This window comes from Anser cygnoides, chromosome 5, assembly GCF_040182565.1.
Source record: "Anser cygnoides isolate HZ-2024a breed goose chromosome 5, Taihu_goose_T2T_genome, whole genome shotgun sequence".
Classification (NCBI taxonomy): Eukaryota; Metazoa; Chordata; class Aves; order Anseriformes; family Anatidae; genus Anser; species Anser cygnoides.
In genome coordinates, this window is record NC_089877.1 from 22,067,169 (window position 1) to 22,090,005 (window position 22,837).

The following is a 22,837-nucleotide window of genomic DNA, read 5'->3' on the forward strand; positions in this document are numbered from 1 at the left end:
TCATCTTACAGCTAAAATTGTATCACAGAACGAAGAAAACATTGACAACAGGTGCTGTTTCACTCTGCTCTCAACAATATCCAACAGCAGGCATCCAAAGGATGTTCCTGCTTGTTTCACCACCAATTATTGTTTCATCACCTTATGCCTTCACTTGCCTCAAATGTAGCCATTTAGCATTTATGCAACTTCAGAGCAAGCAAGAGCTTCTCACAAAGTGAAAATTAGTGCTCTTCACTTTTAAAAACAGAACAGAAAAAAACAAAACCTAACAAGAGATAACACCCAAACCTCAAAACAACTTCCCTCTCCAAAATGTAACCTTATGTAGGACCAGCTAACATCATTTTATTTGCCTCAAGGCCACCTCATGGTGGAAAGCAAGAGGGCTCAAACACATGACCAGGAAGGCACTTAAAAAGATGAAAAAAAGATGAAAAAAAGAAAGGTGAAACTTCACCTTAGTGCAAAGACACATTAATATTGTACAATAAGCTGGAAATTTGGAAATTAAATAAATTGCTTAGTATTGTTAATGCAGAAATACAAAGTATTTAGAAAGTAAAGCTTTCTTCGTAACAACTTAAAATGCAAGTCCAGGTTAACCCGCAAAATAACTAAATAAAAGTGAGTTGACTCATTAAACCATATCAAGTATCTGTTTTCTGCAACTGGTAAAAGCAGATTTCAGAGCTTTTTGGTATGTTACATAACATACAGTGGCAAAAGTGAGACATGCAGGATGGAACACTGCTGCTGGGTTAAAAGTCATTGGGCATTACAAACTGAAGTCTTTTTTTTAAATTACAAGAAACATTAAACTTCAAATGTTTGTCAATAACGAGTGAAATACTTGTGCAAATAAATAAAAAAGACAAAACACATACTAAGCATATAATTTAGAGAACATATTCTATTTTTAAAATGTACTTTACCCACAATGAAGTTATTTATTTCTGGGATAGGATTCTAAGAGTGCTTTAAAACAGACAATGACAGGCATTGCTTGGTATGCAAGTGGGAAGTCTTTCCTCCAATAATTTTCCTGTCTTACCTGTGTCTTCAATGAATTGCACACATTTTTCAACAAACAGAGGTATGGGTTTCTCCAGTGTAACCAGGTCCTGCAGGGGCATCCCAAAGTAATTACTTTCCCAGTTTCTACGGATTGGAGGATTGAATGCCTTAGCTTTCTTTTTCTGCTACAACAAAACAGAATTATTTAAGTAATAATTAAGTAATATTCAAGTAACATTGTAACTCATATTGCAACCACTTAGTAAAAACAAACAGATCACGTATCTATCAGAAAATCAAATTCTTCCATAGCAACCTGAGCACAAATGTACTTTTAAAATAGCATATACTAGATAAACAGCACCTAATTTCTAAAAGATTTGGTCATTTTTGCATCGTAAATATTAACTTCCAGCACCCTTCACAGAGGAATCCACATGAAGTACAATTTAACCATAATTCTATCAAAATTTGTAGAATAACAGTATGATGTTTCCTATCACGAGAGACTGTCTTCTGCATGTCTGTCAAACAGACTAAGCAATCTTTATATTGCAACTATTCTAGAAGCATGATGCAGAATGTATAGCAATAAATCATAGAGGAAGAGTTGCAGGCACTAATATTAAATATGACTGCTTTGTTGCGGGCACAGGATTTTAGTGAAAAGGATGTCTGCACTCAGCCAAATCTTGCAAGGCAATTTTCATATCAAGTTTTCTTGCTTGTTTTCTCCACAACTACCTCCAACATTCCCCAAGAGACACTTTACACTGTTGAACTAATAAAACCACTTTGGATAATTACAGTTACATTGTAGCAGATACCACATTTCATCTCTGAATGTTGATGAAAATATTCAGAGATGGCCATGTAAATTGGCCAGTCAATTGGCTGTAGAGTGGCAACTAAATGTGGTAACTGAATGAACATCATCATCATCATCAAACCTAGCATTCTACTAAGTTTATGCACTGTAAAAAACAGTAAAAAGCCATTGTGTTTTCAAATAAAAGCTCTGACTTACACTATATGCTGAGTGAAGAATAACAAAATGCACAAAATAGCGTTAATAACAAAGTTGGCAGTATTTTGTAATTTATAAGAGGACATCTCACTATTAAGACAAAACACGCCACTGTTTAGTTTCTAGATTTTACACTTAGAAAAGTCTTGAATTTCAACCTCTTTGTGCAAAAGAATGGGTTAACCTCTAGACTTTACCATTTTTATTTTATTTTCTTTACCATCAAATTTGTTTATTCAGGCCTTACAGACTACCTATAACTTCAGGTTAGAAAGGCACATACTCAGTGTTGACTTGCTCACTGAGAAGTAATGGCTTTAAGTACGGCTCTGTGGGGGAAGATGGAAACTCCAGCTTCAGTATTTCTCCATCACCCTGCAGCACTGTGGAACCTCTCCAACAACTGGTAACAAGACCTGTTAATCACAGCCTTTCAATAGCCTAATTAAGGAGCCAGGCTTTTCATGTGGAACATTTCTAGGACAGTTTCTGCTCCTTGAAATTGGTAGCAGAGTACCTGTGACTGAACACGGTAACAAAAGACTAACAAAAGCTTAGGATTATCTTTCAAATTTGGGCTTCCTACAAAAAGGTGCAGCACTTATAATTTAGAAGAAGGGAACATTTATCAGCAAATTCTTCAAAGTATTAGAAAAAAACTGCTCTCCAGCAATTTGTTGCTCCCCAGTTTTACGTTAGTTGATTTTTTTATTTTTTATTTTTAAAGGTTAGATAAAACTTTAGGATAAACTTCCTTAGTTAAAGCAGACATCTGAAAGCACTTTTTCCAACTGTCAGCTCTTTGCCTAACTTCTATTCATCTTGGATAAAATACCGTTGGTTCATCCAGCATATATGCCTTCAGATCAGAAACAGCCTTTTCTTCTTTCCTTCTCACTGCCACAGGCCCCTGCTTTTAAGTCTCCAGCACTCAACCCAGTTCATTGGCCGTTTTCTCCTTAGTGGTAAAATATTATTTAGTTAGGGAACAAGTATACGCACTTCTGATGAGAAGACGCTGAAAGGGCCAAGCTGAAGCTAAAGAACGTGTAAAAATCAGCAAACACCTCTGTCAAATGTTGAATGTAAGATAATTTTAGAGATGCTTGCATTAACACAATAAAGGCGGCAAATAAAAGCTGAAATTACTGCTCTTTCAAGGTGCTTAGTGCACATCCCCACCATCTTAGAATAAATGGAGTATCACCAATCCTCAGACTATATATTTCAGACCCAACAGGTTTAAAAAGGCAGACTGTCTTTGATAAAGACATAATACTAGCATAACATTAACAAATTTGGTTAGAGTGGAATACTGTTTGGTTAATCAAGTAATAAACTAGGATGTTATAGAATTTCTGTGATAACAAACGTACTGAATATTATCTGCGTAGAATACCTGGATATAGTATGAAGTATCAAATATGTCTCAAGCTGGAATAAAGAGTGCTTTTGCTAATAAATGCCCTATGTTTAGAAGAATGGGTTTAAGAGACTAAGAGTTGAACCATGGTTTTACACACACTCGAAAAAGCATAAAGGTTTCTTAGAGAAACTACCTGAAACAATCAGTTTCATCTCCAATCTGGAAAGTGAGAATATGCCTAAAGAATTTACATAAAATTAGGACAAAGAATAAAAGAACAGGGGACAAATAAAAAAAAAAATCCATTACCTGAAGCGCTTTTCAACTGACCTAAACATAGACAGTAGGAGAAACAATTGTTAGGGGGCTATTCCATAAACATGAAATCAGGATTTCATACGGCACACATAAAGCTACAATGATAATTTTATCAGCTATTTCCCATTATGTATCCATTTCCTCTCTTTCCTGTCACATGTACTAAAATCTCTTCTGATTCCCTTGTCTTTTGGTAGGTGTGAGTGGGTAAAATCTTCCCCCAAAAGTTGCATCGTTTCTAACATTTTTAGATTTTGCTGGCAAGATGATGATTTTGTCAGTTATTTTTAGTTCCATAGACATTTCAGCCAAATACACCTACTCACCACGATACAGCAGTCACCTAATACTGAAAACAGTGAGCACTACTCTAGGTACAAAGACTGTTTTGCAAGCTTCTCCTAAATCATAATAAAAAAGAACTAACAGCTACCAAGCCAGAGAAGACAAGAAGCAGCACAAAAGCTTGTTAGCTATTCCTAGCAAAAAGCTCAGACCACTGTTTCCATGTGCCACCATTTCATGTCGGTAATTAAAACACCATGAAGCTGAAATCCTAAGTTTTCATATAAATTTGTTAAATTTTTTTAAAATAATTTATTATTGTGCCAATACTGAGTTTTTCACTGTCTCCACCATGGGTTCTACCACTCGTGCCAAAGGCCTCCCAGGACAACTACTCTTCATTCCCTAACAGAGGTTAATGCCAAACCTCAAGCTGATCCTTACGTTTTGGCAATAAAGCATTCCAACTCTAAGAACCCCAAGCTTTCCTCAGGTTGCTGATACCAAAAGCATTTACCTGCAGTATTGCTTTAACTACTAGTTTAATCACAGGAACAAGTGTGTTCCAAAAGACCAGCTGAAGTCCTCCTAACAAGCTAAACGTGAAAACATTTATTCTAGCACCACGCAGTATCCAATTCTTAATTTCTAAGTTAGAACTATTTTTATAAAAAGCATAACAACATGAAAATATAGATCCAAAATATACTCAAGATTAACCCTCTTGACTGTAGGTACCAGGGAACCAGCTAAGTGGTGCCCATTCTCTACAGAAGCTAGTCGGAGATGTCAGCCAGCTGCGAGTACACTGCACTGAAATACTGCTTTTCAAAATTAACTTAGAAAACAAACTGCCCAAACCTATCAATCAAACCCCTTTCACTGAAGGGCTGCTTATTCTAGCAAGTCCTCCCTGCTCAAGAGGGACTCTTCTTTTTTCCCCTCTCACTTCCTTCCCACCAGAACCCCCTTCGTCATTTGTTTATCCAAGGGGAAATTCAGCCGCTTCTCTTCTACCTCCCACACTTCGCTGCTACTTTTAATACAAAGGAAATTTTCTGTCTGCTTCATTTGCAGTCAGCCCTAGGGTCATGGAGGGCAGAGTCAATATTTTCAGAACTATTAAAATAGTTCATAAAACCAGGCACCATGAGCAGCATTCATTTTATAGGCTTAATAAAGTATTTGTAATCTCTAATTCATGGCTAGCTCCTCGGAAGCTATACAACACATGAATAATGCAGATGATGGTCCCTAGCATGCCCTCTCTTTCTTCCCCTTGTGCCGTTTTTGGAGTTCCAGTCTGTTATACCAAGTTTTAACTGCAGAGGCTCAAGAAGGCACGTGGCTCCAAACATGCATTTTCAGAGCGTTCAATTTGAATAGACGAAAATCGAAAGCACAGACTTCAATTCTTCTTGTAATCTCCGTGGGAAAGAATAAAAATTTCTCTACACATTGCAGTCTGTAGTAGACAGTAGTTTGCTAAATCAACCACTGAATTTACACAAAAACAGCTGAACAAAAATTTAAGTCAATCTCCTCTTGGTCACAAGTTTACCAGTCTTACCAAAACAGAGGTGAACAGACAGACAGTTCCTGACACTTTCAGTAATGGTTTTAACAAAATTTCGTATAGTTTTGACATTATAACAAGAGCTAAGAAGTTAAACATGGAAACCAGATGTCATTATATCATTAGAGTAAGGTAAGTGCAAGTAGAGTAAGTAAGCAAGTAGAGTAAGAGTAAGTAAGGTAATAGCACCTCGGTGCTATTGCATTTTTCTTGCTGAAGTATTAAGACAAGTTTTCAGATAAATTTGAAGTAAAATGCATCTTAATCACCTCAGTGTGGGGTGAAATGGAAAGAAAGTAATTCGCACTCATCTTTGTTCAATCTTGCTTGCGAACAAGTTTACAGGGCAGAAATTCTTAAGTGCTATTTTTCAGATTTAGTTTAGCAGTACAGTTGGAAACTCCAGATACACAAAAATTTAAGAATAAAAATCAAAAGAAAGAAAAATATGACCTGTCCTTGAATAATAAAGCTATTGACTATTATTCAGAGAAAACAAATAGTAAAACCTTATCAGATTTAATACCATTTAACAATGGTATGTCAAAGAATCATCATAATTTACAAATGTAGAAGCAGAAAAGTATAAATAATATAAAAATATATAGTAGAAAATATAAATATAAATTATAAAGTAAAATAATAAGTAAATAAAATATTATTAACTGAAAAATCAATATCTGCAAACAATTTTTTACCATGTAATAAGGCAAGAAGCCTGCAGAATTTATTTCAAGATGAGGATTTGCCCTTCCATTTGCAAAAAATTTACTCAAAATATTTGTTGTTCTTGGTAAGTTGGGGAGGAAAACAAAACAAATATACTTTATGAGAGGGGAAAAAAGAGCACAGCCTAAATTAGGCACCAGACGTATCTTAAAGGGGTCACAAGGATAAGAGCTATAAATGAGATGAGTAAATTTTTAACACTCCTGAACTCCACAATAAAGATAATTAATAAGAGTATTAATTGCAGCTACAGTGAATGGCTACAGATTTCCATACCGGACAGGCTTCCTGCTGTACAGAGAAGTACTAAATTAAGACTAGGGTCAAACTAATTATTTTCAATGGTTTAATTGACAAATAAATAATAATTGATTGATGATATTGATAAAACATCAAATATTGATAAAGCAAAAAATATATTGTTTCTTCCAAACTTGTTTACACATGAGAAGAACGTGGTTGAGACCCACGAAACCCAATGCGCACTGATGTTTAGACCTTATATATTTATGATATTGATGCATCAACTGCCCAACAATTGCAGTTTGGGATTCTTGCACACATGAAGAGGTTCCTTCTGCAATGGAAGAAGGCTTATTCCAGCAAGATCCTTACCCTCTAGGAATGGCCACTTCCCTTTCATGTCTTGAAATTTTCTCTCTTGCACCATACCTTCATACTCATCAAGTTAAATGACCACAACTAATTTACTGTAGAAGGCTGCTGCTGCTCATGAGATTGGTGTTGACCAACACATACCACTCTATACAACACCTCGGTATTACAGCATTAAAGATTCTAACCCAGAAAAGTATCTACTTGAAGTTCCTATTTGTACTTTTTGAAAAAGAGAGGGACAAACGAGCACAGGTACACATCTCAGATGGAGAGGTCTAACTAGGTAAGGTGGAAACAGCTGAAGCAAAGTTGTATTGAACATTCTACTCTGTGCTTAGTTTGTCCCAGGTTTCTGAATATTGGTAAGGGAAAAATAATTAAACTTAGAAAAAGCACGTAGACGTAAGGGAAAATTAACTCCTATCTTAATGAATAGTGGCACACAACAGGCACTTGAAAGCTTTGGAGCAGCCCTGGCTATACATGCAGACTGGGGGATGAGAGGCTGGAGAGCAGCCCCATAGAAAGAGATGGGGGGTTCTGGCTGACAACAAGCTGAATGCGAGTCAACAGAGTGCCCTGGCAGCCAAAAGGGCCAAACCCTGTAACCGCCTGATGTACCCTGGGGTGCAGCAGGCACAGTGCTGCTAGCTGGTGGAGGGACAGACGGGATGGTCCTGCTCTGCTCTGGTGTGGCCTCTCCTCCAGTACTGTGTGCAGTCTGGGGCACCGCATTATAGAAAGCACAAAACATTATTACAGAGTGTCCAAAGGAGGGCTACAAAGATGGTGAAGGAGGAAACATGCGGAGCGGCTGAGGTCCCTTGGTTTGTTCAGCCCAGAGCAGAGCAGGCCGAGGGGAGGCCTCATGGCGGCCTGCAGCTCCCTCACGAGGGGAGCGGAGGGGCAGGCGCTGAGCTCTGCTCTCTGGGGACAGCCACAGGACCCGAGGGAACGGCATGGAGCTGGGACAGGGGAGGGTCAGGCTGGGTGTTAGGGAAAGGTTCTGCACCCAGAGGGGGGTCGGGCACTGGGACAGGCTCCCCAGGGCAGTGGCCAGAGCACCACGGCTGACAGAGTTCAGGACGCGTTTGGACAAGGCTCAGACACGTGGTCTGATTTTTGGGCAGTCCTGTGTGGAACCAGGAGTTGGACTCCAGGATCCTTGTGGGTCCCTTGCAACTCAGGATGTTCTATCAATCTACGATTCCAGTTAGCAGACCGGTCATACAAGGGCTGGTAAAAAGGCACAGTTGTTTTTCCTATTGTTTATCAAAACTCATTTCCTCCTTCCTACCCATCCAGTTGTCATCTTTGACAACGAGGACCTCAGACTTCACAGGTTGAGTTTTTGTAAACAAATTCATTTTGTTTATAAGATGCTTGTGTTTTAGAATCACTGTATTGATGGCAAGAATAGCCACACACATATCTTGTGTTACCATTACATACAGTCAAATAGTTTAGAAAAAGTAACAATAAGGGCTTAGGAAACATTCAGGAAGTAGTACGGATTTTTTATTCATGCCTTTCACGTTCATGGGGTCGAAATTCTCAAAAAATTCAGCACATAATCTGTAAACAGTGGTACCCTAATATCCCTCACGTGGGCTACATAATGTTCAAAAAGGAAAATATCATCTGACTAATTCTTCAGGTATTGTAGCTAAAGACTGCTAGCTGCTCATCTAATACAACACATGAAAAGATGGTGAATAAGTTGCAAAATTAATAAAATTGTGCACCTCTTGCAAAAAAACAGCTTTTTTGAAAAAAGATTATATTACTTACAAATTACAATGAACTGCAACTACTCCAACAAAATGCCAGCTGAAACAACATATGCAAAAGATGCTATTTCTTAAAAGCAGCAAGCATTCAACATTCCTAGACTGGGAATACTTATGAGCATTTTAGCTACCAAGATATATTTGCTTTCTCCATCATTACAATAATTTGTACTTCTGCTATTAGAGACTTTCTCTAATTTGAGAGCAACAGCCCTGCAGCACAATTTGCAAGTGCAGGAAAAAAAGCAAGAGGTGTGTCAGAGAAAACTCAAAACTACTCTTGCACTCCTCAAGAGCCTCACCCACTACAAAAAATCAGAGCAGCCTGACACTTGGACTCCAGCTGCCCCGGACAGCCTAAAGCAACAGCAGAGGCTTTGGTAACGACAGCAGGGGGGTTGCTGACACAATGCCAGGAAGAGAAGATCCTCTGATACCCGGTCTACACAGTTTAAACATAAATATCCAACTCCGAGGGACTCTCTGTCAACTCAACACAGCTGAGACAGTAGGAGGATTATGAACACTATATTTCAATGTCAATGTAGCAAGATCATTTCAATCAAAAGTATATAAATTATTGTTTTTTAAAAAAATTTGCTTCCCAAGAAGAATAACTTCAAAGTAGTTTTAACCATATGATTTTATAACCACAAGACATCATTATTTATGCTTGCTAGGAAGCCTTAAGAAAATTCAGTGCCCTTTATATTGGTCATGTGTAATTCAAATCACAGCTGCATCCTAAAAATAGCAATTCAGAATTTAATCCATTAGTAAAAATTAACTCTGTATTCTGTTTGAGCAAAACTTATTTCTAAGTGCTATTCCAGTACTGTCAGATAGTAGGAAAGTTTTTAAAACACTATAAATGACAATATTAAGAAGGTCAACTTATCTTGATACAAGAAAGAAAATATGTAACTGACCAGGAACATTCCCAGTTGAATATTAAATGGGACCTACATGCAAGAGACAACGACTGTTGCCAAAAATTAAAATCTGAACTATAAAGAGCATACATCCAGTACCTACATCATGACACTACTTAAATATGTAAATATCAAGCGTAAAGATCAAAACAAAATAGACATTTTTCAAGCAGAATATCAAATCATTACATAGAAAGCCACGCTAGGGAGGCATTTTGTTCCCTTTGTTTGAACAGAGAACTGTACAGGTAGCACAGCTTCCAAATTGATTATTTGCTTGCCCACACTAGGAAAACGCAGCAGTCAGTAAATACACTATACAAAGTTTCCTTTTCATGCTCTTGTTTTAGAGTTCCAGGTTCCTGGTAGACAACTGAGAATTAAAAAGAAACCACTCCTTTCATTCACCGGCCCTTAACTTCATTCCAACAGCCAGAACTGCAAGAACTGAAAGAACCAGTTCCACCCAGGAACTTATAAGCAGTTTGGTGCTGTGTTTGTTTTTTTGTCGTTTTTTTTTTTTTTTTAAATAGATGTCATGATTAATAAGGCAAAATTTTTGGACCAAATTCTGCCTTCACTTACTCATACAGAAGGAAGTGAAACTGTGTATGTACATACAGAAGGGAAAGGAGCTGAAACTTGTTGGTTAGGCAGACAACCCACCTTGTTCCCTCAAGTTTGCGGGTTCTGACCAAGCTACGTAGAAATCTTGGACAAAATGAAACTGTGCTACATCAAAATTTTAAATCAACCGTTTCAAAATAAGGTGCAACTCTCGCATGTTTTGACTCTTCCCTTCTTACAATGCACTAGAAGTGGGGAAAAATTATATATACATACGGGCACGCACACAGTTTACCGAGCCATGTCTTATCACAGATCAGTCAACTTACCTTCTTATCTTCTTTTCCTTTGTGAGTTTTCTTTTTCATTTTTTTATCATCCAATTCTTGATCTGATGTAATAGCAGGATTATCTATGCCACCCTTCCATGTTTCGACAGGTGAAAGCAGCGGGTCTTCTTCACTTCCACGATGCCTTCCTTTTCTTTTAGTTTTAGAGGTGGTAAAAGCCTCATCGTCACTTGCATCCGAATGCGTTCTCCTATAGTAAGACTTAGCTTTGCTGAACAGTGTCTTAGACTTATATTTGTACTTTGAAGGTCTTCTCTCCCCGTGACTTTTAGACATTCTGTCAGAAAACCCATTTTCTTCATCACCCTGGGCATTTATAACTATTGAATTTCGAACTTTAATAACACGATTCTGACTGTCATCCGGAACTGCATAGATATCATCTGCAAAGCCTTTATGCTTGAAAATAGTGTCAATAGGTTCAGCGTAATTGTCAGATTGGTCTATATCTTCTGGCGGCGCTGCAGGCACCCGAGAAGGTTGTTTCCTGGGATTTTTACCAATACCTGCCTCAATCGTTTTTAGGAGGTTAGGATCCAGTTTTTTCACATTTGTTCTTGGAACGAGGGGTTTCGGTTTTATTGGGGGAGGCACTTTATGGTTGCGTTCGTGGTCGTGACAATTGAGGGGCGTACTGTGGATAGGATACTCGTTTCCTTCCAAGTCCAGTCGGTACTTTGAACGGTCACTGGGCGTCGGGAGTAACCTCACATCATCACCAATCGGACTGTAAGGCGGTGGTCCCTCAGCATCATCCTCTGAATCCGGATAGTTATAGTCAAGGGAACTTCCTCTGGGAGATCTTGAAAAAACATCTTCACTTGTGTGTGTTGTTTCCCTTGTGCTGTCTGACATATAAGAACTTTCAATCATGTTTTTCTTCTCTAATACATCACTGAAGAACAACGTGAAGACCTCAGTTTGACGATGATACTGAGATAATGAATACAAAGCTGTAAACTTCGCAGTAATCTCTGTCGCTATGTGCTCTCCTTCAGTCATGAGTTCCTTGATTGCTTCGTTCTCAAAAAAGTCTGCCTGGCTGTCTGTAACAGCCACTAACTGGACAGGAATCGTATCCTGAACTTCAGAAAGAAACGCGCGAAGCATTCCCATGGATGCCTTCCTCTTGGCGGAATAGACCAGAATGTATCCGTGAACGAGTTCATCTTTCCTTACACCAATCGAAGAGTGGTACGATAATATAGTGATTTGTATGCGGCGCCTCTTTTCACCTATTATTTTATCAAGCATCAAAGAATTGTTCTGGCCAGCCTGAGCAGCACTACAGGAGTGAGAGTCAAGGAAGGGTGACAGAATGAGATCCACACTGAATGGATCACCACACATGGCACACATCACAATTCTTAAGTCAGCCTCTGACAGATCTTTAATGGTAGGAACAGGACTTACAACATCAAAGTGGTGTTTAACTGCTTCCAGTACTCCCCTCAGAGCTTGTTTTATTTGGGTCTCGTTAAATTTACGTGGGTATGTACCAGCAGGCACATCTACGAAAGGACACTGCAATTTGTTGGCCAGCTGCTGTCCCTGATGTCTCAGAATAGGCAGATTCTTGCTAACACTGTCCCTCTGGTTAGCCAGTATCAACGTAAATGGAAGATTAGCCATATACTTGTCTCTCCTTATCTGAGATGCTTCAGCCCTTATTTTTGCAATGCATTCCCCAATAAAATTCAGAGATTCAATGGAGTTAAACACACAGAAACAACCATGTGGTTTGAAGGTAGAGGTCCACAACTGAGTCAACAGGTATGGGGATTTTGCATCAACAGGCCTAAGATCTAATTCATATATTTTTCCATCCAATGCATATTCATCATCAGTGGATTGTGTCCGAATTTCATTTGCTAATTCTTGTGCAAGGCCATCTTTGCCCAAAATGAAAAGATTAACCTTGTCTATATTGGCACTATCATGGTATAAATTCGAACGGCCATGATCTAGCTGCAGAAGGCTGTTGGCAAGTAGCTGCTCTACTTTAATGTCCATGCAATTTTGGCCACTGAGACAAGTTTCTTTAGTTGGGTGATAAACAAATCCTATGTGTTTAAGCAGAAGAGATTCTCTGTCAGGTGCAAGTTTCTGTAAAGCTTTGTATCTGGGCTCTTCACTCAGAACTGCATGAATTTCACTCATTTTATCTGAACTTGGCGTTGCATTAAGATCCAGGTCATAAAACAGCTCTGAATGTTCAAAAAGCATTTCCTGAAACTCCTCTTTGGCTTTTTCAACAATCTCCCTCTGATGCCTACCATACACTTCCTTGCTATCTGCATCGGTGATGTATTTGAATGCCTCATCCTCCATTACAAAACATATAACTTCTTCCCATGGCTGTCCGGGTGAAATGAACTGGATTTTCTCAAGAGTTTTTTTGAATTTCTCCTTCATTTCCACCCTCCGTTTTTCAGATATAAGATGCTGCACGTGGTTTTGATAAACTTTTTCTGCCTCTAGCGTAGTGAGAAGATCAAATGGAATCCTTCTGTCGTTCACTTTGTCTATATGGTCAGTTTCATCCCAAGGTGTTTTTTCAAGCACTACAAAACAGGACTGGAAGTCAGGCCTTTTCTCTATTAACTTCAAGGCTTCTGACCAGCTCAAATGTTCAATCTCATCAAGATTTGACAGAAGAGTATTAAGAGCTCTTGGCAATGCATTAATATATTCTTCTTTTCTTTTTCTAATATGCTCCTGTTTAAGCTGCTCTATGTGTTTTGAAAATGTATTTTTGGCCTTTTTTCGTTCCTTCCAAATTTATGTACTCTTCATAATCAGGGTGGTTTTTCAGTTTATTACTAACGGTTTTCCAAGTGGCATGATAGTCTCTCACAGTTTGGACAAGTTTTTCAAACTTGTCTGTTGCTGTAACAACTAGCTGTCTTTGCGTTTTATAGGCATCCAGATAGGGGATGATTTTAGGTTTACCACGAGTTTTATCCATCATTTGTACCAGTGCAGTAAAACAAGTTTCCACGTTGACATTGAATCTTGCCGATGTTTCCACTACCACAAGGTTTTTCTTATTTGAAGCAAACGCCTGAACTTCTCGCAGATAGTGATCCACACATTCATCACATTTTGTTGCTGCTATTATTATAGGTTTTTTAGACTTTGATAGCTGAATGTAGAGATTATTCACAAATTTAAGTTGATCATCGAACTTCCTATTGCATCCTTGGCTTACATCAATGCACAGTAAAAAACCATCTATGCTTAATTTCCCTTCAGGCATTTGTTTCTGCTCAAAGTCTTGCTCCAAGCCTAGCTGATCTGTGCAAATGTACATTAGTTTTTCTGCTGACTGCAGTTTGGAGGCAGCTGCACGTTTTATATAGGGTTGTAAGTTCGTACTCCGATGAGGCAAGAAAGTCTGATCATCAATGAACTCAGTCTGTTCAATAACGTGAATTCGGCACTCAATTCCATCCTCACCGCTTTGTGTTACGTCACCCCAGTACAAAAAGTGATCATTGTTAACAACTCTTCCTCCAAAGTCAATTGTGCTAAGCACAGAGGTATGCTCAGGATAGTATTCATCTGCTTTTGAGCGAACGAATCTATTGCACAAACACGACTTTCCAACTCCACAGTTACCTTTATCCTTTTCAGTTCCAGACAGTCCAACAACACTAACAGCATAAGATGGGGGACGTGGCTCTTTGTTTTTTGCCATCATAACTTTCCTCTCATCCTTCTGCAATTATCAAGGTAACTGTATGTGGTTTTCATTCTGGAAATGTTCCTACAAGTTTGAAATTGTATATCCAGGGTTTAAGAAAGAGCTTTCAGTTGTTCTTGCTTCAGCTCGTCATTGAGAGAACTTCAAATACTCAGGACGAGGAAGATCATCTTCCTAAAGGAAAAAAAAGAGGAAAAAAAGTTACAGACTGAAGGTATTTCCCTTCTATAATTCATAAGAGAAAAGAAATTTTAAAAGCATTGTTACTTGCTTACTCTGAAATTGTTTTCTCTGTATACGAAAATTCCACAACTAATTTAAATGTGATCTTGAACTCAGAATTAACTCATGTTAATGTTATTTATATCACAGATGTAAAAATAAACAGTTTTTAGACACAGATCAATAACAGTTCACCTGTTTGGATAGATGATCAGCATACATCTGAAAAGTACAAATTACTGTTTTCTTTCCTAACTTATGAGCACCAGAAAGCATTTGCCATTTTCTCAGAATTCATCTTATTACTTGGGATGAGGGGCAAGTGAAATTTTACAATAGCAAGTTCTCACTAAGTATAAAGACAATATAAATACAACAACAATATCCACATACACGTACTTGTATTCATGTTCATACTTCCACTGGATAGCAGGCTTACCTGCATGAATCACATTACTTTTGTGTGCATTTGTAGGTTTGGTTTGAGGTTTCAGTAAAGAAATTTTTAAAATAAGAAGCTGTAAAACCAGGAAGTTGACAATGGGACTCAGCTGGTAGCTGTTCTGCAGAAGTAAACTACTTCATTTGTATACCAACAGTAAACTGTTTTTAAGTTTCTAACCTGAATTGTACTAAGTACAAACATTGGCATACAGATACTAATACAGAAAAACAAAGACTTAACTCTGAGGTTTTAAAAATTACAAGTCACTCAGTCCTGTCTCCAGCAAAAACAAAAAATTAGAGTAACTGTAAAAAGAAACTCTACCTACACACAAACTTCCACAGAATTATTACAAGGTTCCAGCGGTTTGATTGAAGCTGACATCTGGTATAACAAATACCATTCATCTTTTAATCAGAAGATGCTGCTTGCATACATTTGCAGTATGCAAATGGAAAGACATTTTCTATTTTAGAAACAGTTGCACTACGCGCAAAACATAAAAAATGAATAGCTGAATGGCCAGACCCAGCAGACTATGATTAGGGCCACTAACTGGAGGTGTACCCAAGGGGTTAATATTCAGTGCAATACTGTTCAACATCTTCCTTTATGACTTGGATGATGGGGCGGAGCGCACGCTCAGCAAGTTTGCCGGTGACGCAGCCGGGAGGATTGGCCGCAGCCAGGAGGATTGGCCGATACACCACAGGGTTGCGCTGCCTTCCAGAGGGACCTCGGTAAGGTGTAGAGAAGGGCTGACAGAACCTCATGCAGTACTAGAAGGAGAAGTGCAGGTGACTGAGCACTGGGACAGGCTGCCCAGAGAGAATGCGGAGCCTCCCTCGTTGGAGATATTCAAAAGCCATCTGCACTTGGTCCCGGGCAAGTCGCTCTGGGTCTTCCTGCTTCAGCAGGGGCACTGGACCAGCTAACCTCCAGAGGTCCGTTCCAACCCTAACTATTCTGTGAATATATGTTGGTAATACTACTTTTCTCATTCTCTTGATGAAAAGAAAGCAATCACATGGCACCATAAATGGAACATACAGATTACTTAAAATATTTGCTTTTACATTTGTGGAGTACAGAGTAACGGCATAAATGTACCTAAACGTATATAAATACACCATACTTGAAGGAAAAGGCATAAGGAGCATCAACAGTGAAATTTTAGTCTCAGTATCTCAGTTTTATTTACTATTTTGTCATTCTTAGCAACAATTTGTTGAGTGGTACTGTAGTACCTTTCTTCAGTAAAAAAAAAAAAAAAAGAAAGAAAAAAAAGTCCTTTGGGGAGCCAAGAGCTGGACTCGATGATGCTGGTGGGTCCTTTCCAACTCAGGATATTCCATGATCTGTCACCCAGAAGGCTCTCAAAATCTGCCTCAATACTAAGTCACAAACATTAAAACATACCTGAGCTTGATGGCATGCAGTAACAAGAGAAATATTTGTATCACATTGTAAGAGAAAATGGACTTTCAATACCTTGGCTATAAAGAATCAACGCCTGGTCAACAGTTTTCCAACTTACAGTCTAACACCTACAAATAGAAATCTGAAGTTCTGATCAAAAGCATATTCTGTATGTAACAAACTCTGTAATAAAGTTCATTGACCACAATATGGAAATAAATATATGCAAAAAACAGCTTTCGGGTATGGAAATAGTCAAGAAAACTACCTTTTTAAATATTTATTTTAAACAAAGTATGCATTTCACTGCAAAATGAAAGGGAAAATAAAAATTTTTATACTTAATAGTTTTCATACTGCAAGAAGTGAAACATGATGCTTTTTAGAAAATTTTGTTTGTTTTAAATTAATTTACACAAAGATGTTCATAAAGAACTTATTTTAGACTGTTTAGTTTTTTTTACTTTTTCCACTGTATTTTTATATCCGTAAAACAGAGAATTCAGAGCTAATAGAAGATGGCTCTGGGAACAAAAATACTTAGTAAAAGCCGTGTTTATATTTCTACAAATAAACCCAGTGTTTTGTTTCCAAAGCAAAGCTCATCATAGTAGCATCATTCAAACTATTAGAATGAGAAGTTCAGTCACCACTTGCGCCATAAAATGTTTTCTATTTACCACCGCACAGTACAGATTTGATGTGGACTAAACTCGAACACAAAAATCTTCATTCACAGGATTATTTCATTTAATCAGGAAGACACTGTCTATTTGCAACTAGTTTACAAGAAGCAATCAATACTTTCAGATACCCTACATCCGCACATAGCAAGGGTTCTTCCTCCTCTAGCAATAAATGTTTTAACCAATCAATATATTTTTAAGAGACTAAGTAGAAAGAGTAAGGTGACATGGGACACTTACAACGCAAAAACAAACACACTAGCCTCTCATAAGATTTCTGGCATGGAAGATTCTCAAAACAGTGGGAGCCAAATCACTTAAGATATTTAAAACTAGCTCTTTTTTTTTTTAAACAATTTCTATTTTGCACTGACAAAGCAAAGTCACAGAATGAGATCTATTTTAATTAAGTAATAAACTTGATAAAAATCTAACATTATAATGGCTTCATATTTAACATGTAATCATTATTGAATTGCTGCCTAAATGGAAGATTTTTCTTTTTGGTATACTACTAATTTAAATGCACTGTACAATTTTGAAACATACACACAGAAACTACACAATAAGGTACTTTCATTGCATTACTTCAATCTTTCAATCTGCCTAATTCCAGTATAACAAAATGAAAATACTCCAAGTCCCCTCCCCCCAACTTTTTCCTTGTTACCAATTCAAAGGAGGGGTGGTTTATTTTCTCCACGTTACTTCAGTCTTTGAATTGAAAATAACAGAGCACTTCTACATGTAAACAGAAGGATTTTGACAAACTATGGAACACAAAGTGTATGACATCACTCTAGGAAGAATCCGACCTTCAACAATCTCGCCATAGGATCTCATCTCTACAGGCTTTTACATTTCCCAGTGTAGTTTTAAGAAAATACAGCATATCACCTTGTATTTATTCATCCACCCTCCCCCTTAAACAAAAGATTATGAAAACCTAAAGCCCAAACTTACCCTTAGGAAAACAAGGTGCAAAGCAAGATGATTATCCTGCTGTGATCTTTCTGCAGTGATGTCACACATTTAAACAGTGTCCTTCAGTAAGTCCTTCCCTGAGGGATCTGAAAACAAAAATAAGATTCATTAGCAATTGCAAAATAATGAAAGCAGGAGCAGCAATCAGAAAAGGTACTTCGGTACTTCTCATGCACAAGTTAAGAGTATTGTTTCCCTCATTTTAAACCTATAAACCTAATTCAGAACTCAGAGCCCAAGCTGGATCTTCCTCTAAACTTAGAGGGTTTAAATCCTCTAAACACAGCTATTAATACTTGGAACAGACAGAGGACGTAACTCTTCCTAAGGACCTGTGATTTCAGAAGTTCAGCTTGATATTTTAACAACTCCTGGGCTGCAGAAGCCTCTTCTGAAAAGTGAATACAGTGTCTCAGATAACACACAAAATATAAGATACAAAAATCACTAATTACTGACAGAATTTGGAACTCTAAAATATCTAGAATATAGTTTTGCAAGATTAAGTCAGCAGAGCCAGTAACTGCAGAATACATAAAGTGAATGTATGCCTAAAGATACGTATGTAAGTTTTATTACTAAAAAAATTACTGAGTACCTCAAAACCCTTTTACCTGAAAAAAAAGGCATTTCTGAAGTTAATGATATCATTGACTGTGACAAATCAGAAATTGAAAACATATTTTTACTGGAAGATGGTGAATTCTCAACTAGGATACTAATTTATTAGTATAACCCTGGTATATGTTGATTTTACTGCATTGCTGCTGCTGTAAAGTAAACAAAATTGGGTCTCTTCCACGGAACTTCTTCAGTTTGCAACCACACAAAAGCAAACTTTGGGTGACGGGTCAGTACTGCACATAGTAACGTAAAGAAAAGTAAAGAAACTTGAGGCACTTGGACTGGAGCACGATTTACACCACTTTTAACTAGGGAAAGCCGTCATTTTTAAACGAGATGCAGCACCATGCTGGAAATGTGCTAAACATAACATCAGGGAAGTATGGCAAAGGTTTTTCTTGTTTATTTTTTGGGGGGTCATTACAATTATATTCTTCCTAATTCTACTTCGCTTTGGGAATAATATAGGTAATTGAAAGAGTTTAAGCTTTAATAATCCTTCTTTTGGACAAAGCAAGAGATAAGCAGGACACCAACGCCACATCAGTCCTGCAGTTCTCAGCTCGTGGTACCAGACACCGCAGTGATTAGCTAGCACGCTAGCAGTCCTGCGCTAACCATGGCCCTGCTTTACGGCCAACCTCCGTCACGCCAAAGAGAAGAGCGGAGGCAAGCCACATCCCTGCCCTTCCCTCCCAGCTGTCTGTGGCACTGCCCTGCACCCACAGGAGCCAGGGGGCTACGGCATGGCAGAGGGTCTGCCTGGGCACCTGGCAGAGCCGTCGGGCTGCCAGAGGGAGAAGTGTCCCTGCCCGCACGCAGGCAGCTGGGGGCACCAGCCGGCGGGCACCGCGCGCTCTGCCACAGGAGAAAGCTCTTTAAAAACAGGCCCCACGTGACCTGCAGAGTCACCGGTGCCATTTATTTTCTATTAAGTCTCTCAAAGTCTTCTGAGCAGAATTCTAAACTTTAGCACAGGATATCATGTTATCAGCAGCTAATAAATACTAAAATACTATCGCCTATCACTATTTGGTGATTGCAGCTGCACAGGAAGCTGCAGATGGGTCCATAGGCAAGGAAATCACTTACACGCAAATACTTGGAGTATTTCTGAATACCTTCCGAAATTGTTCGCTGAACCTAAAAATGTTTACTCTCTGCAGACCTAACACTGAAGAATAAATGTTGTGGCACAAGAACTGCTCATGCCCACAGCAAACTAAGCAGCTGAAAACAACACTGACAGGGGAAGGAAAAAGTGGTTCCCCACAGTCCTCCAACTCACTCTAATTTTTGCAGAGAAGCAACAGTGAGGGACCACTAATTGGAAAGGGTTACTTTCAATCATCGTAGTTTTGTGATAGTGTTTGTAGATTAGGTTGCCAAGCAGAAAATAACAAAAAAGCACACATGAAGAGAAGGGCCACCCCAGCCTAGTCTGCTTTTCAGGATATGTGAATACACCGAGAGAAAATTACTGCAAACTCCACCGTGGATCACGAAGTCAATTCAAACACATCAGATGTCACGGAAATAGCCTGTAGGATGAGTTTTTAATGCATACCACTTCCAAATATCAAGGACCACAACTTCAATGAAGCTACAGCTTTGGATTCAGATTACTACTGACAAAGTTTTCATACAGATTCGGCCCTCATTTCACACTTTGAGAACCAAAATTTAGCATTAGAAAATATTTAGTACGGTGTCTGAACTCCCAAGACCTATCAGCCCATCAGTAATCATAGCTCTACTCAAAACATAGCAGAACAGCAATTCAACCATTGTCACTTAAAGAGCCAATAATAAAATAATGTTGATGTAGCTTAAGGTAGCTGTGCTATTTCTCATTCAGTATTTTCCACCAGGTACCTTTTTTACTCTAACAAGCATAAAAAAATATCTTCAAAACCATCCTTTTAACAAACTAAATCAGGTCCAGAGTATACCAATACGATCTTACCAACAATCTTAATTCACGGAAGTCTGTTGAGGCCCTAAGCACTCACCGTGCCCCCTGTTATCTTCACTACCAGGCCAAGAGTCACGCTTTCACAAGTACCAGTAATCTTAAGTAATTAACCGTACTTGAAATCTGATTTATAAGTAAGGGTAAATCCAATGCTCCTTGGTAAAATTCTGCAAGTACCAGTCAAAAAAATAAAATAAAAAAAATCAAAAAGAAAAAAAACAGACTGCACATCAGGAAATAAGCTCAACCAGTTAATGGCAAGGTAACAAGGGACGACCTGAAATGCCTTCAGTAGCGCCACAGACCGACAAAGGAATAGAGTTTTAATGGCAGGGTGATTAGTCCTGCTAGGTAAGTGGAGGATGAGAATGGATTACCCCAACTGGTCTGGTATTCATCTCAGACTTGGTTACCACGATGTTCACCTGCCATCCTTAAAGAAGTCAGATACTAGATGCTCCTTTGTATACAAAAGCAAAGTAATCAGTTGACAAAAAAGAAGAGAAAAACTGACTGCCCAACTTCATATTAAAAAGTCAATGCAAAACTGGGTTTAAAAACAGAAGTTCAAAGATCTTACTATGTTTACTAAATTTCTCCTATTGATAACAATACTTTGAAGACCTCTGGTGTATTACCCAGAATTAAATCAAGGCTTTTATTTCTAAATTCAAAAGAGAACAGCACTCCTCAGCTGGAATCCAATATTCTAGGGGCACCTATTAGCATTGCTGCTGTTAGCAAAAAAAAAAAACACAAACAAACTGCACAAATTAGATCAAGGTAAAATACACAGGTAAACTTCAGAAGCTCAAATAATCATCACTGCACAAGTCTGAACTTAGGCCTCTCAAGTGACTTATCTACAGATTTCTGAATATCTGAGAGCGTTCAATGCAGGTTCAAAGCTTTCAACAGCAAAGTAAATAGTACAAGTTTACAGGAAAAATAGACTCATAATCCTTTTTCCACAGGAAAAGCTACTGAAGACATGCATAGCATTCACAGCAGTTTCTCTGTAAATAACCTGATCAGGTAGCCTGCACTAAGTTATTCAGGAAGAACACAAAAGCACTAAAGGAAGAAATCTTACAAAGGGAATCCAAGATAGAACTGATAGAAAAAGAAAGAAAATGAGGCAGATGAGGAAGGAGGGAACAAGGTAAGCAGAGAAATGAGGTTAAAATCTATCCGCTGCAAAGAGAAGTTAAAATCCTGGCAGAGGTAACCTCAGTAAATTTCACCGATCCACACTTCTGGTTTATTTTGTGTTATTTTGCTTGATGGGGAACCGCGTACAGACTGTAGGTACTGACACCCTTAGCTTGGAGACTTCATTCAAATGGTAACTCGGTGTTTGACCTTGTACAAGCCAGATGCCTAAGTTCTACCCGTGCAGAATGAGGACTCTTCTAAGTTGTTCATGAAATGAGCAAATAACAAGCCACGTACAAGTAGAAAATAATATTTTGCCTAATAATTAGCTAACCTACATGAGCTCATACTACAACATAAAAACCGTACACGTTTCTAAAGCTGTGCATGTAGGTATTAGTTTCACTTTTTTAAAAATGCAAACATTCCTCTGCAGCGCTAGTGTGTCAGCTGATAGAGTATTGCAAGAACGTGTGGGAACCGTAACTGAAAACCAAAGAAACAACTCTAATTCACCATAAAATGCAATGTGCAGAAATAGCCACTGACTGATTAATTCAGTTTCTGGTAGGTGTTAATGATTTAAAAAGCACAGCTAATACCTGAATTTAAAATAACTTCACTGCAATTCCTTCAGTTTTTCCTGCCAGAAATTTTGAGCTCATTTTTCTTTAAATATCCCATTAAAATCCACAGATTTAAGGAAGTGATGACAAGGTTCAAACAATAATCTGTAAAATTAATACGCTTACTAATTCTTTTTAAAATCCAATGGAAAAAAACAACAATATTCCACCTCAGTTACACTGACCTCTAGCCTAGGAATTCTCAGGGGGGAGGGAAAAAAAACAAGAGCACTGTGCCTCCTTTAAGTTATTACTAACACAGAAACAAGGAAAAAATCTTGGCAGTCCTTGCACACAATTCTCAGTGTTGTTGGAACTACCTGAAACTAAACTTTTTTTTTTTTTTTTCTTACAAGCGTGGCTAAACGCTTTCAAAACAACGGGAAGCTTAGGTCAAATAATGCGTTACTTACTTTTAGA

The 22,837-nt window shown here is 38.2% G+C and overlaps 1 protein-coding gene across 1 annotated transcript in view; it reads right to left on the reverse strand.

The window, feature by feature from the left end:
* Positions 1–22,837, reverse strand: part of ARHGAP5 (Rho GTPase activating protein 5) — a 48,274-nt gene that overhangs the window by 22,595 nt on the left and 2,842 nt on the right. Inside the window, 4 exon segments of the mRNA XM_066997236.1 lie at positions 1,055–1,202; positions 10,555–13,341; positions 13,343–14,455; positions 18,017–18,123. Coding sequence (XP_066853337.1) covers positions 1,055–1,202; positions 10,555–13,341; positions 13,343–14,278 — 3,871 coding nt within the window. The 5' untranslated portion in view covers positions 14,279–14,455; positions 18,017–18,123.